The 17,094-nt window shown below is 42.4% G+C and overlaps 1 protein-coding gene across 1 annotated transcript in view; it reads right to left on the reverse strand.

The window, feature by feature from the left end:
* Positions 1 to 4,463: 4,463 nt before the first annotated feature.
* The window catches only part of CADPS (calcium dependent secretion activator), a 434,176-nt gene continuing 421,545 nt past the window's right edge, over positions 4,464 to 17,094 (reverse strand). The window contains exons 28-29 of the mRNA XM_078776828.1: positions 6,768 to 6,872; positions 4,464 to 5,222 (exon numbers count right to left, since the gene is read on the reverse strand). Coding sequence (XP_078632954.1) covers positions 5,052 to 5,222; positions 6,768 to 6,872 — 276 coding nt within the window. The 3' untranslated portion in view covers positions 4,464 to 5,051. The remainder of the gene's footprint in view (positions 5,223 to 6,767; positions 6,873 to 17,094) is intronic.

Raw genomic sequence — 17,094 nt, forward strand, 5'->3', positions numbered from 1 at the left:
TGTTATTGTCACCGAACGCACTCATCACCCAAGTTTAGTCATAACTCGTCCACAAATTTTTGAAACATCTCTATATTCATATATATATATATATCGTTTTTAGCCCCAACAATCGATCAATGGTGAATAATTACTTTTAAAAACTCAGTTATCCGGATCCACATTTGGATCTTCACAAAAATCGAGGTGATTCATCCCTGTGACACACCCAACCTCTTCACCAAGTTTTGCACGAATTTGTCCACAACTTTTTGAGATATACTGCTCACAGACAAACAGACAGACAGGGGTGAAAACAGAACCTCTGTCCACCTTCCATGGCAAAGGTAACCATTAAATTGGAGGTTTACCACCGATTATGCACCCTCTTTTACACCACCTTATTCAACAAAATTTGTTATTTGCGCCTGTTGTTTGCATCATTTATGAAGTCTTTAAAAACAGGAAGTTTCCTTTTTCGAATGATTTTCAACTTAGGTTGTTCATCATAATGAGAGTTCCAGTACGTGGATTGTCCTTGTCGAATGAGCCATTTTGTGGATCCAGATGGGAATTTAGCAACGTGCGAGTTTCCCGGACAGAGAAGTGCTTGATGAAGGCCTCCATGTGGTGGAAACGCTTGATTTTGACACGTCTTGTGGACCTAAATGACGTATTGGTTGTCTGCTCGAGATGATTGTCTGCATGAGTAATCCGATTATAAAAAGCTTTTGTATTTATTTGTATAACGGGGACAGCCCCGGAGTTGCCATTGAAAAGTTTGTCTGACTTCAATCCCCGGACAAAAGATGAAAAAATTGCTGTTTTGACCACCAGGTGCCAACAGGAGGAGCTGCATCTCGGAGCACACGCTATTTCAGAAGGAGACACAACCCCCTTAGCCTTTCATCCGCATTTAGATGACGTCAGAGATTGAATTGATTTAATTTACAGGCGAAAAATGAAGCTTCGTTCCTTGTTATTCCGAAGAAGGTGACACTGGCTGGAAATGATGAAGAGGACAAACATCTGCAGCAGACGTTCGCACCTGCACGTGGCCGAAGGGGGGCATGGAGGGCACCTTTTGACTGCCTATTCTATTAGAACACTTGATCCATGGATTCGGTCCGACATTCTCACCCACCCCCTCTTCCCGAACCTTTTTTTCGGACATTGGGAGCAGGTGGTTTGTGCAAGGTGAGCATGATATATCTGTTAAAAGCTCTACTTTGGTTGCATTGCAAATAGGTGGGTGACCTTGTAATTACTGCAACCAAACCACCACCACCTTGATCCACACTCATTAATTAAAACCATCCAGTGGCCAATGTCACGTCCTGTTCTTCCGAAGAAGAAAGTACAACACAGTAATCCATTGTGGAAGGAATATATATATATGACAATAGAATGGAAAGTGTTCAATGCATAGATAATTCCTCCACCCCGTTTTCACTGCACAGGAGACGTCCAAATGCAAATCCCACACACAAAAAATCTCACCCTCTCACTATGTCTCTCCGAAAAGACCGACTGGACAACCCTCCCATCTCCTTTCTCAACAATCCTCTCCAAGAAGTTCTGTCACTCAAGATTTTGGGTCTCACTATCTGCCATGATCTTTCCTGGGAAAACCACATTTCCAAGCTGGCCTCCAAAGTCAGTCGCCGACTGGGCATCCTCCGTCGTGCGAAGTCCTTCCTTGGCACACCTGAGCTCCTCACCACATACAAGGCTTTCATCCGCAGCTCAATGGAATACTGCTCTCCCCTATGGGCCGGTGCTGCTGCCTCACACCGAGCTCGTCTTCACGCTGTTGAAACCAAAGCTTTCAGAATCATTGGAATCTCCCGCGATGAAGCTGTCTCTGAAGGCCTTTCACTCACTCACCGAGGCAGGTTGGTGGTCTCTCTGTCTTCTACCGACTCCACTCCGGCCTAGCTAACCCAGCTCTGTCTGTGCTCTGGCCCCCTAATATTCCTGCAGGTCACACAAGATCTGCCTGCAACCCTCTTATGGTTAAATTGCCAAAATCTCGGCTCTCTGCTCACCTTCACTCCTTCATTCCACTGTTCTCCCGCCTCTGGAACAAACTCCCTCGCTCTCTTCAATCCCACTCCTCCCTCCAGGTCTTTAAAACAGCTGTTCACCACCATCTCTTATCTTCCCCCATCCAAAACCTTGATCTTTTCTACCCCCGTTAATTCACCCCAGATCCACTTTTCTGAAATACCGACTTCTTTCCTGGAAGTCCTCGCTGTGTCCGTGTGGTTTATACCTCAACCACCTCTCCCCACCCTTCCCGTGCCTCACCCCCCAAGCCCTCTCCCTCCCACAGATCTCCCGCTGTCCCTGTTCTTTGCTGTTGTACTTGAGTGCTTCCCTCTTTCTCCCCCATCTTGTCTCCCGCTCCCTTTATCATATGTTTTATGTGTCAGTTTGTCTTTTTGTGATTAATATTAGCTCTTACACGAACCTCGATCTTGTATATATATATATATATACACAAAGAATTAAGTTAAGCACCCCCCCGTTTTTTTACAACCTCGCACATTACAAGTTTGTTGTCGTCAAAACAGTGTAATATACCCATGTTATTGCTATATTTTCTGGAGAAGTGATATTATGGTCACATAAAAACATAACAATCATGCCGTTTTCAATATTTTATTCTGAATAATTTAAGGTGAAATTTTTTGGGAATTTTAGGCATATTTTCACCTCAATTTAAGTATGGAGCTATAGGTCCATCACGGACAGTGTGGATGACGTTTATGTTTTCTAACGTACAGTCATTGTTCTGAGAAGACCTCCAGCGATCTTTGCGTCAATAACGTGTGTAGGACCCACGTGATCGGATGGAGCAAGGTGCTGTGACAACCATCCCCTGGCCTGCGTACAGTCCTGACCTGAACCCCCTCGAGCACGTTTGGGACATGTTGGGACGACAAATTGCGAAGATGGTCCCTGCAATAGCCAATCTGGATGAATTGGAACGTGCATTACATCGGGAATGGAACAACCTGCCACAGCAACGCATACGACGGCTTACAGGGTCTATGAGACGTAGGGTTGAGTCAGTGATCCGATCACGTGGGTCCTACACACGTTATTGACGCAAAGATCGCTAGAGGTCTTCTCAGAACAATGACTGTACGTTAGAAAACATAAACGTCATCCACACTGTCCGTGATGGACCTATAGCTCCATACTTAAATTGAGGTGAAAATATGCCTAAAATTCCCAAAAAATTTCACCTTAAATTATTCAGAATAAAATATTGAAAACGGCATGATTGTTATGTTTTTATGTGACCATAATATCACTTCTCCAGAAAATATAGCAATATCATGGGTATATTACACTGTTTTGACGACAACAAACTTGTAATGTGCGAGGTTGTAAAAAAACGGGGGGGTGCTTAACTTAATTCTTTGTGTATATATATAGTTATAAACCATCATGGAGTGAGTGACCCCAAGATATCGCATCCACTATTTGACCAAAAAATTGCAAACCGCCAAAAAAATCCATCTTTTCTGCTTTTTATTGACGTCCTTGGAGAAATGCGCACAGGACAGGGTGTAGCTGCACATGGGTAGGTTCTGCCTCCTGGGTATTATGGTACACGAACCTCACAGTATGACCACCACAGAACAAGAGGAGGAGGGAACGACAGAGCTGCAGGAAGAATTTGGAGGATGGAAGTTTGGGGAGGATTTGTTTTTATGGAATTTCCAGGGATATGATGGGAGAGATTTGGTGAAGACGACAAGACGAAGCCAACAAGTGTACAAGCGTTGGACACGGCTAAGACAACGCGCGCGACACGGACGAGTTGCTGGAGCGCAAGGGGTGACCGGAGGGACAGGAAAGAACGGGACAGAAACGGCATCCCTCTGCGTTCGGTACTCGCTCGCCGAGAGGAGCAAATGGAGGAGGAGGAGGTGAGGGTAATTGAAGGCGACCGTTTAATTTACAGGCGAACGCGCCAGCAATGTTACCCTGGTCGTTAACGCTCGTCGGTGCGTGATGGGAGCGGGTCGGCGCATCTCATGTCCCAATTAGTGCATCCCGTGCGCTCCGGCAAAATTACTCTGGGTATGTGCAGAGCAACGCGTCACTTTACATAAGTAATCGCTTCCAATGGCGCACCAAGTGGGACACTTGAGAGCTTAAACAGCCGGGCTGCCATGAGATATTCCTCATGTTATTCCGATATGAACAGCGGCCATTTTTAAAGGTCCCCACTTTGGAAACGCTCCTTCCACATGCTGGAGCTTCCGGGACGGATTTCGGTGCTCCACCCAAAACCGGCTTGTGTTGTGCGCGCTTTTTCGGTTCGGGAGAAGCGGTTCCAATTTCCGCACCAGGGCGTGGTTTTGATCCTGGACGCCATCCTTCGGGATGAACCCCAGGGAGAGCTAGTTCCGATCTAGGCATGAACAACGCACGCGTTGTTGTGCAGATTCTCTTGCTCTCCCCCCCCCCCCCCCCCCCCCAAGAGTATTGTGCCATCGAGTATCGCTCGTCTCTCTGTCCGTGTCTCCAGGACGAGTGCGAACACACTCGACGATGCAATGCAAGTCGCTGTCCAAAGCAACTTATTCCATATAAATAAACGTTTACGCTGTCTGTGCTGAATTCCTAAAACGTTCCCAATGGGTAAACACTGCGTGGTTCCTCGAGGCCACAAGGACGCACCACGCTGGCCCAGGAATACGCATAAAGACAATCATGTTGTCTAATATTGTGCCAACATTGTGCGACATTATTATACAGATATGTGCCTCTTGTCCACAAATAATTCCATCGCTTGTCAAACTATATATCGACACGTTCAACATCATCTTGTTCCATTGAGTTCCTGATCCTCTAGATGCGTCTAGTCTAATGTGGTCTTGGTCAGGTGTAGTACTGCATTTTGTCTGCACACGAATTCTCTCGTTTAATTCTTGTCCCTATACCATCAACTCCAACCAAGAAATTGTCTAACAAGTTCACTTTGCGGTTTCGTCTGATTACATTACCACAACATCTCTGCTCGTCACTCCATGCAATTCCCATAGGTTTCCTCATTGCTCATCTTCATCGCTGTCCCTCATGCTGATGCCGTGTAGCCCCGTGCTGTTGGACACGGCAGCGGTGGCTTCCTCCACCATTAGGCGTTTCCGCACGGCTTCATACGTCTTGCTGTTCAAAGTGCTTTCAAGCACGCCCTGTAGTCTGAAATCTCGGAACATTTTCTATGATAGGATGGGGAAGAAAGACAGACACACAAGGAGAGAGAGAGAGAGAGAGAAAGACCAGGTAATAAAAAAGTAAACTCATAAAAACAAGAGCAGAACTGTATTCAGTTGCAAGACCAGGTAATAAAAGACCAGGTAATACCTAGACTCATTTGTTCCTCTTTTCTCTTGCTTGTGGAACCAGCTTCCTCAATCTGTACAATCCCATTCTTCCCTCCAGGACTTCAAAATGGTTGTGCACCACCATCACAGGTAATCCCCCATCCATACTCATGGTATTTTCTACCCTCATTAATCCTCCTAAGCACCATCTTTCTCCCTCACCCCATTTCTGTTTCTTCCCCACTTTCCCCTTCCTCCTCTGAGAGTTTGAGCTTGTATCCAGATTGTTCACCTCCTGTATCTTCCACCCCCTCTCTTTGATCTAATTCCTCCCCATGCCAATTCTTCCTCCAAGTGTCCTTCGATACCCAGCTGATGGTGTGTTTCCCCCCCTCTCCACGACACACATGTCATCTTAGGTCCTGTGTTCTAGCTCTCCCATGAGCCCCGACTTCGCGTCCAAAAAAACAACCTTTCTAGGTGCCATCCTTTTCCCTCGTGGTCCCCCTGTGCTGTCTTTCCGTCGTGGTCCCCCTGTGCTGTCTTTCCGTCGTGGTCCCCCCTGTGCTGTCTTTCCGTCGTGGTCCCCCTGTGCTGTCTTTCCCTCGCGGTCCCCCTGTACTGTCTTTCCCTCGCGGTCCCCCTGTACTGTCTTTCCCTCGCAGTCCCCCTGTACTGTCTTTCCCTCACGGTCCCCCTGTACTGTCTTTCCCTCGCGGTCCCCCTGTACTGTCTTTCCCTCACGGTCCCCCTGTACTGTCTTTCCCTCGCGGTCCCCCTGTACTGTCTTTCCCTCGCGGTCCCCCTGTACTGTCTTTCCCTCGTGGTCCCCCTGTGCTGTCTTTCCCTCGCGGTCCCCCTGTACTGTCTTTCCCTCGTGGTCCCCCTGTGCTGTCTTTCCCTCGTGGTCCCCCTGTGCTGTCTTTCCCTCGCGGTTGTCAGCTCTTTCACGAGCCTCGATTCAGTATACAAAAATCCTGAACTGGGCGTGCAATAACAATTTCTTCCTCACCTCAGTAAATTTGATTCCAGAGATAGGAACAATCTATTAATATATGCAAATTTGGTGGAACTGTGGACTCCTCTGCCCTCATATGCACCTCTTACTCCGCTTGCTTCCCCTACCTTTACCTCCACTCCAACCCCCCTTCCTTCTTTCGTCCAAAACTCCCATACCCTAATTTTTTCCTCCTTTATAGCACTGCCCTCCACCTCCCTCTGGTGCATATCTACAGGTAATGGATCCCTTACTGGTTTCTGCCAAACAGGTCACCAGAAGCTATAGGTCGTGACAAAGAAGTCTTTCCCAGGACCCACTTGTAGAGGCCTGTGTCAGGCCTCACTGCCTATAAGACTTGGCATACTTGCCTTTATATGTGAAGAAAGCTGTTATAGAAAGATAAGATAAATGAAGCCTCTTTCCACAATACGTCCACACACCTTCACAATGCGGATAAGATTCTTTAACTGGGAGACGTGAAGTTGCAGCTCCATGCGGTCAGACAGCCAGGAGCACAGAAGATTCATGCAGCCAGTGTACCAATCCTGTATAATGGGCAGAGGGTCATGGAAGCCACAGCACTGATACCTTGTCACATAGTTTATGATGGAACATCGAGAAGCGTTTTGGTGAAGGACACCTCATACTCTAGTCGAGATAAAGGTTCATTTTTATTGATGCATGTGCACTGTTCTTGGATGAGTTTGCGTCTCAGACTCGGTGATAGCCCTGTTTCTGAATATTGTTTCGTTAAAAAAAAATTAAATAAAATAAACTTTTTTTGATTTCTTTTTAATTTTTTTTTAAAATAAATCAAAATTATTTTTTAAAATAAATAAAACAATTTTTTTTTTGAATAAATCAAAAAAAAGTTCCGTTTTTTTTTCTATGCTATGTCCCACCAAGGCTGCATCTTCTGCACCAATGCTTGCTTGGCAAATGGCACCTCCAAGAGTTTGGTTATCACATCACATTTGGAGGAGCAACATCGTATCATGAAGAAAGTGAGCAGTGAACCGAAAGAAGAGATAAAAACTATTTGGGATGCTCCATGCACAAAGAAAACATATTAACTGTTCTGTAATGCTTCACAAAAAAAAAAAAATGCCAACACAAGAAGGAAATAAAATGTTTTGCAATAATAGTAGCAATATTTTACCAGAAAAATAGTTCCAAATCGAAATCAATAAATTAAACTAGAGCAAAGTCAATGGTGTGCAATCGCAAATCCTAAAAACTTCCCACCTAAAGCAAGGTTAAAAGATGCCAAAAAGTTCCACCAGAAATGAGCCAAGATAAATTTTCAATTATTTTTTTCCCGTTTTGACCCCTGTGACCATAATTCTCCACCCTCTGGGGCATGAACTGGGGATCAAATATATATATATATATATATACATATTTCATGCGTACCCCACTTTTTATTCCATATACAAAGTTTCATTTAAAACTGTTTAAATGTAATTGCATTTTTCGGTATTGGACCTTTTGACGCTACGAAATATAACATACTTACATAGATAAATAAACATATATACATATATACGAGGGTTGCCCAAAAAGTTTTGCGACACAATTTTTTATTGCTAGTAATCTATTATATAATTATTTGAACATACTCATAGGATAACTAGATGCATTTATTACACTCCTCATTGTTCTGCATAATCTCCGTCAACTTCAACAGCCTTGCGCCAGCGAGAAACAAGAACATGTATCCCCTTCTTGTACCAGTCTGAATCCTGCACTCACAGTCACTTCTTCACTAACCTCGTCATCACTCCCAAAACTTTTCCCATGGATGGCATCTTTAAGGGCTCCAAAGAGGTGGAAATCTGAGGGAGCAAGATCTGGGATGTAGGGTGGGTGGGGAAGAACAGTCCATCTGAGTTTTGTGATTGCTTCTTGTGTTTTCAAACTTGTGTGTGGTCATGCGTTGTCGTGTTGAAGAAGGAGTTGAGCAACATCTTTGTGCGGTTGAACTCTCCTAAAACGCTTCTGCAATTTTTTAAGAGTTTGAATGTACAGATCTGAGTTAATGGTTTGACCACGTAGCATAATGTCTACCAAAATCACCCCTTCTGCATCCCAAAAAACAGTGGCCATGACTTTGTCTGCTGAAGGGGTAACCTTAAACTTCTTCTTCCGGGGAGAAGTTGGATGATGCCATTCCATTGACTGTCTTTTGGTCTCTGGTTCAAAGTGATGGATCCATGTTTCATGCCTCGGGAGAGCAAATCTGAACTCGTAACGGGAGAGTAAATCTGAACACACCTCTTTCCGCAAAGTTTTGTGATCGTCGATTCGGCTTTGTGGAACCCAACGTGCACACACTTTTGAATATCCTAAGGCATCAATAATGTTGTTCACACTTCCCGTGGATACTGAGAGCTCAGTTGCAAGCCTTCTGGTTGTAATCTGTCCGTCCTTCCAAGTGAGTTCATCAGCACGTTGAAGCAACGCCGGAGTGACTACTGTTGTTGGCCGGCCAGAGTGAGGTGTGTCACTGAGCGCTTGGCCTTTCTCAGAACCCACAATTAGTGAAGCCCAACGACCAACAGTGATTTTATCACCAGCATTGACTCCGTATACATTTTATAACCGCTTGTGAATGTTCGTTACTGATTCCTTCTCGGCCAGAAGAAATTCAATAACAGGCCGTTGTTTAAAACGCTCATCCCCACACAGCACCATTTTAACGAATCCCTGCGCATGCGCTAGAAAACGTATTGTTCCGCGGCGCTGCAGTAGTAAGCGGGACATTGAAAATGAACCACAGAATAAGTTGTAGACATTTCCGGTTGATTTCGACTGAAGTATAAAAGTGTTGCAAAACTTTTTGGGCAACCCTCGTAAATATACATATATACAATCACGTGAAAAAGTAAGTACACCCCATGTAAAGTTTTGACTTTTTGACATATTTCAACATACAGCTATTTGATCTTCATTTCAACAATATTGATAGATAAAGGTGATATAATATAACAAATATCATGAAACATTTACATTTTGTAGTCCATTGTATAATTTAAATAAACATAAATGCAAATTTCGCATGTGGAAAAAGTAAGTACACCCCTACATTTATCACTACTACAAATACTGAAAATTAGAATCAGGTGCACCAGTTCAGATGCAAATGATTAGAACATCGTTAGAGAGGATCTTGGAGGACTCTGTCTTATGTAAACCTCAGACATTTAGTTTGGTTTGCTCTTTGTTGTTGAAGTGTGCGGCGTCACCATGCCCAGATCAAAAGAGCTCTCTGAGGCCTTCAGAACGAAGGATATAGATGCCCACGAGTCTGGGAAGGGATTTAAAAACATCTCCAAACAATTTGAAATCAATCATTCGACTGTCCGGAAGATCATCTACAAGTGGAGAAGATTCCAAACAACTGCCAACTTGTTTAGGCCAGGCCGCCCCAGCAAGTTCAGCCAGAGAGCAGACCGCAAGATGCTGAAAGAGGTATCTAAGAACCCCAGAATGTCACTACGGGACCTACAGGTAGCTCTTGCCACTGTTGATATCAAAGTGCACGAGTCTACCATTAGAAAGAGGCTGCACAAATTTGATCAACATGGGAGGTGTGCCAGGAGGAAACCTTTGCTGTCCAGAAAGAACATCAGGGCAAGACTAAAGTTTGCCAATGAACACCTCGGCAAAGACCAGCACTTCTGGAACAATGTGCTCTGGACAGATGAGTCAAAGGTAGAGCTATTTGGCCACAGTACCAGAAGACATGTTTGGCAAAAACCAAAGACAGCATTTGACCACAAGAACCTGATACCAACTGTAAAGCATGGTGGTGTAAATATTATGGTTTGGGGCAGCTTTGCTGCATCAGGGCCTGGGCAGCTCACCATCATAGAATCCACTATGAATTCTTCATTGTACCAGAGGGTGCTTGAGGATAATGTGAGGCCATCTGTCGGAAAGTTGAAGCTCAACCTCAGGTGGACTTTGCAAGACAATGACCCTAAACATACCAGTAAATCCACCAAGGAATGGCTGAAAAGAAAGAAATGGAGGGTTCTGGAATGGCCAAGTCAAAGCCCGGATCTAAATCCCATCGAGATGTTGTGGGGGGATTTGAAACGAGCTGTGCATGCAAGAAACCCCTCAAACTTCGCACAGCTGAAAGAATTCTGCATGGAGGAGTGGGCAAAAATTTCTCCCAGTCGATGTCAGAGACTGGTAGACAGTTATAAGAAACGCCTACTTGAGGTTGTTTCTGCCAAAGGGGACAATTCCACCTATTCGAGCCAAGGGTGGACTTACTTTTCCCACATGCGAAATTTGCATTTATGTTTATTTAAATTATACAATGGACTACAAAATGTAAATGTTTCATGATATTTGTTATATTATATTACCTTTATCTATCAATATTGTTGAAATGAAGATCAAATAGCTGTATGTTGAAATATGTTGAAAAAGTCAAAACTTTACATGGGGTGTACTTACTTTTTCACGTGACTGTATATACATATACATTATACATATATGTGTATGTATATATGTGTGTGTGTGTATATATATATATATATATATATATATATATATATATATATATATATATATATATATATATATATATATATATATATATATATATAATCGGGAGATTGAATAAGACGCGGACGTAGCTTCAGGGCTTCGATCTTTAATTCGACAAGCTTTCGACCAACAAAGGTCTGCTTCTGAGTCTACAAAAACAGCAGGGATGTATATCAGTCAAGTATGTGTAGTGATATGTGGGTAAGATGTGTGATATGTGTAGAAAATGCATACAGAAGGAAGAACCACGCCAAAGCTCACTCACCGGCCCCAAGTTCAACGGAAGTGAAGCGCAGCTTACAGTTACGGTTTGCGTTACATTTCCGGTGCACGTGCATATACAAATATAGGGATACATACATACATAAACATACAAGCATATATTCATATGCCATTTATATTCATATAATATATTTATATATTTATATAAATGACATACAAAGGTAGAATGAATGAATGGGTGAATGAATGAATGAATGAATGAATGGGTTACGGTTAACAATTTGATTGGGTTGATGTAGGAACATGCTTTAATCATCAAAATTTATGCCATGAGGGATTTTTGTCCGAGGTTTATGTATCCAAAAGGACTCACGTTTCAGAATCGTGGTGTGTGATCGATTTGTGATTGATTCAATGGCAGTGATCTGAATGTCATTTATAGAGTGATCCGGTTGATTGAAGTGTATCGTGTAAGGTAGAGATTTGCCCTGACTGGTGTGGAAGTTATTGATTTCTGACCGGGTGTTATTAAATCGTGTGTAGAGTGTATTCTCAGTTTTTCCAACATATTGTTTGTTGCACTTTTGGCAAGTGATTAGGTATATGACCCATGTAGATTTGCAGTTCATATAGGAGGTGATGGGGAATTTTTGTCCAGTGCTAGAACTACAAAATTTGTTTCCTTCTAGTAAATGCTTGTGAATAATACATTTTTTTGCTGTGCATTTATAGAAGCCAGGGATCCTAGTTTCTTTGTTGTGGGGCTGTGGGTGCTTTGCTTTTACCAAGAGGTCCCTGAGTGTCCGACCTTGTCCGACCACTCACGCTTCAAAATAACAGACTCGAAACAGAACTATACACCAAACCAACAGACACTCACTCTTACCTTCTCCCTTCTTCATCTCATCCTAAACATACAATTGCAGTCAAGTTGCATACAGTCAAGCACTCAGAGTAAGACGCATTTGCTCAACAAAAATGGCAGAAGAAACTTCTCTCTGCCAATTAGAAACACACTTCATTGCAAGAAACTATGACCCTCACTCTGTGCAAGAAGCAATAACCCGAGCAAAACACATACCGAGAGCAGACCTTCTGACTTACAAACCCAAACCTGCAACTAACCGTGTCCCACTGGTAACCACCTACTCTGTCTGCTACCTCATCCCAATTGCCAAGTATTCTGAATAAGGCCCTTCCTCTCCTCCATCAATCAGAAACACTCAGCACCACATTTCCTCAACCTCCACTGACATCATTTCGACGTGGTCGGACACTCAGGGACCTCTTGGTAAAAGCAAAGCACCCACAGCCCCACAACAAAGAAACTAGGATCCCTGGCTTCTATAAATGCACAGCAAACAAATGCATTATTCACAAACATTTACTAGAAGGAAACAAATTTTGTAGTTCTAGCACTGGACAAAAATTCCCCATCACCTCCTATATGAACTGCAAATCTACATGGGTCATATACCTAATCACTTGCCAAAAGTGCAACAAACAATATGTTGGAAAAACTGAGAATACACTCTACACACGATTTAATAACACCCGGTCAGAAATCAATAACTTCCACACCAGTCAGGGCAAATCTCTACCTTACACGATACACTTCAATCAACCGGATCACTCTATAAATGACATTCAGATCTCTGCCATTGAATCAATCACAAATCGATCACACACCACGATTCTGAAACGTGAGTCCTTTTGGATACACAAACTTCGGACAAAAATCCCTCATGGCATAAATTTTGATGACTAAAGCATGTTCCTACATCAACCCAATCAAATTGTTAACCGTAACCCATTCATTCATTCATTCATTCATTCATTCATTCATCATTCATTCATTCTACCTTTGTATGTCATTTATATAAATATATAAATATATTATATGAATATAAATGGCATATGAATATATGCTTGTATGTTTATGTATGTATGTATCCCTATATTTGTATATGCACGTGCACCGGAAATGTAACGCAAACCGTAACTGTAAGCTGCGCTTCACTTCCGTTGAACTTGGGGCCGGTGAGTGAGCTTTGGCGTGGCTCTTCCTTCTGTATGCATTTTCTACACATATCACACATCTTACCCACATATCACTACACATACTTGACTGATATACATGCCTGCTGTTTTTGTAGACTCAGGGAAAGACCTTTGTTGGTCGAAAGCTTGTCGAATTAAAGATCGAAGCCCTGAAGCTACGTCCGCGTCTTATTCAATCTCCCGATTATTTATTCAATGCAAATGAGACGCCCTGCTCGTACTGTGGAGTTTCTACTATTTCTCACAGTTATATATACTAGGGCATGCCCGTACTATATCTATATCTAAAATTATATCCCCCCCCGCCCCCTCTATTTACATGAAATGGTTTGGTCCAAAGCGAACGTCTTGCGAGTGGTGACAATCCCCCCCCTCTATTTACATGCAATGGTTTGGTCCAAAGCGAACGGCTTCCGGAGTTTGGTAAAGAAATCGCCATCGCGTGCACAAACGCGCAGGAAAGCGAATGAAACGCAAATTCGTTTTTATTAGTTGTAAAACATAGTTTAACGCCAACATAGTTTGCAAACGTGAAATAAATGAATACGCTCTCAAATGTGCCATCCGAGGCAGAGTGTGCCCGCCACGTTCGGCACACGCGATCGTTCGCTGCTCTCTGATTGGTTGAATCGTTTTTTGGACATAGCTCGGTAAGTAATTGTCCGATTAATATGAAACCTTGAAAAGGCACATCCTCGGGTCCCCAGCAATATACCTGGCAAGTTAAAAGTATATCGGACCCGTGGTTGTCGAGAAACAGCGGTCACAGACAAACAAACGTACAGACGTACAGACAGACAGACAGAGATTACTGGAATTATAGATAGACTAGGGCATGCCCGTACTATATCTATATCTAAAATTATATCCCCCCCCCTCTATTTACATGAAATGGTTTGGTCCAAAGCGAACGGCTTGCGAGTGGTGACAATCCCCCCCCTCTATTTACATGCAATGGTTTGGTCCAAAGCGAACGGCTTCCGGAGTTTGGTAAAGAAATCGCCATCGCGTGCACAAACGCGCAGGAAAGCGAATGAATCGCAAATTCGTTTTTATTAGTTGTAAAACATAGTTTAACGCCAACATAGTTTGCAAACGTGAAATAAATGAATACGCTCTCAAATGTGCCATCCGAGGCAGAGTGTGCCCGCCACGTTCGGCACACGCGATCGTTCGCTGCTCTCTGATTGGTTGAATCGTTTTTTGGACATAGCTCGGTAAGTAATTGTCCGATTAATATGAAACCTTGAAAAGGCACATCCTCGGGTCCCCAGCAATATACCTGGCAAGTTAAAAGTATATCGGACCCGTGGTTGTCGAGAAACAGCGGTCACAGACAAACAAACGTACAGACAGACAGACAGAGATTACTGGAATTATAGATAGATATATATATATATATATATATATATATATATATATATATATATATATATATATATATATATATATATATATATATATATATATATATATATATATATTGTATATATATATATATATATATATATATATATATATATATACATATATATATATATATACATATATATATATATATATATATATATATATATATATATATATATATATATATATATATATATATATATATATATACACACAGACTTGGCATTTAATATGGAATATTTTTTTTGCGGGGTGAACTTACTTTTCAAGATGACTTAGAACAAAAAGTTCATTGGAATTATGTTGAAATTTTTCGAGATTTTGTTAATGTGACCTTTAAAATAAACAAAAACCACATTTGACATTTCGAAACAAATAAATTGATCCTTGAAAGTGATGTAAACTGATATCGAACTCAATTCACGGACAGTACTGTGTTAAACTTCTGTGCGTTTTCCAGAAGTATCTCTTTATTTTGCACATTAGCCAAAAATTTTTTTAACAAAAACAAAAGTTAAATTAAAACTGGGATTACGGACAGTAATATTACAGTTCAGTACTTCGTGTATCCCCCACGAGCATTCAGGAGAGCACGTACACGTTGAGGCATGCTGTTCATGAGATTTGCCAAGGTTTGGACAGGAATCGCTTGCCATGCAGTGACAATAGCCTGCTGCAATTCACGCACAGAGGTCGGCTGCTGGTCCAAGTGGTCGATTTGACGCGTTAATTCTGCCCACAAGTTCTCTATCGGATTCATATCCGGGGACATGGCAGGCCACTCTATATGCTCTACACCACGGTCAGCAAGAAAGTGTTGGATCATGCGAGCACGATGAGGCCGTGCATTGTCATCTTGGAAGACAAAGTTTCCTCAAAAGGCTGCACGAGCAAATGGAAGCAATGTTTCTTTCAGAATGGCCCTGTACTTGAACTGGTTCAGGTTTCCATTCAGAACAACCAGGTCAGTTTTGCCCCCTGCATGAAAAGCAGCCCAAACGGTCACCCCACCACCTCCAGCTTGGACTCTTGGCACTATACAATCTTTGTTGTAGGCTTCAGGCACTTGCCTGCGCACTCGGACGCGGCCATCTTGACGATAGACCAGAAATCTAGACTCGTCACTGAAGATCACGTGATTCCAGTGTCCTGGCTGCCATTGACGGTGCTCTCTGGCCCACTGCAATCAGCGCTGGCGGTGTTGTCTGGTCAGGCGTGGCTTTCTCAGGGGATGCCTGGCACGATAGCCTGCTTGAACCAGTCATTGGTTGACTAGCCTTCTGGATACAGGCACATTTGTCAGTTGCTGCCACTCAGCCCTAAGCCGATTAGCTGACTTGGTACAGCCATTGCGGACTAACCGGTGCAGCTGGCAATCATCCCTCCTTGTGGTTCTGCGGGGACGTCCTGACCTCGGTATTGGAGTAGGGACACCCCTCTGAGCATTTCGTTTCAGGATCTTTGACACCTGACCTTGAGTGATGCCATACTGCCGAGCAATAGCACGCTGTTTCATGCCGGAATTTCGTAAAGCCACCACTAAATGACAAACAGCATTGTCGAGTTGACGGACCATCTCCAGGGGAAGCGGCAATAACTTTTGTAGATGTGCAGCTTTGTATGTGCAAAGGAAACTTTGTATTAGTTTTCCACTAATACAGAACGCAACAACCCTTATATACCCGATTGTGAAGCCAATCGTCAAATGTACCTGTCCGTACATTTTGTCACGCCACCTGTGATATAATCCTGTTTTTGACTTCTTGCTGCCACAGACAATCAGTGACATGGTTCTTTTAACAAAGAAGTCACCGAAGCGTAAAAGAAACTCACCAGATTGATATACCGAGTTCAGAAAGTAAACCCAAGTCAAGACAAAAAAAATATTCCATATTAAATGCCAAGTCTGTATATATATATATATATATATATATATATATATATATATATATATATATATATATATATATATATATATATATATATATATATATACAGTAATCCCTCGCTATATCGCGCTTCACTTTTCGCGGCTTCGGTACATCGCGGGTTTTTCTCGCTAGTATATGTAAAATTATATATCGGATTTTTCATTATATCGCAGGATTCTGCGGCCTATAGGTATTTTTATTTTTTTAGATTTTAATTATTTTTGCGGTAAAATAAGCATTTTCTAGCCTAAAATAATAATAAAAATAAAAATATAACACATTAATTAAAACCTATATTAAAAGAATATTACAGTAAATCGAAATAAAATACGCATTATAAATGAGTAGACAAAGAATCGCGCATTTTGAAAGTCCCGTATTCTGGGGGTAATTAACTTGTCCATGATTCTGGGGGTAATTAACCCATCTGTAAGGAGGGTTCTTGGACGGTTCTTCGCTACTTTAAGTAATTTGCAAGGTTGATGTCAAACTGTGTCCTGCAGTTTAATGCTCAATATGGTTTTAAGAGTCATCATACTTTGGGTAACCTCTAATTTACAATAACTTATGTTTACAACTT

Source organism: Myxine glutinosa, chromosome 4, assembly GCF_964187855.1.
Source record: "Myxine glutinosa chromosome 4, kmMyxGlut1.1, whole genome shotgun sequence".
NCBI classification, from domain to species: Eukaryota; Metazoa; Chordata; class Myxini; order Myxiniformes; family Myxinidae; genus Myxine; species Myxine glutinosa.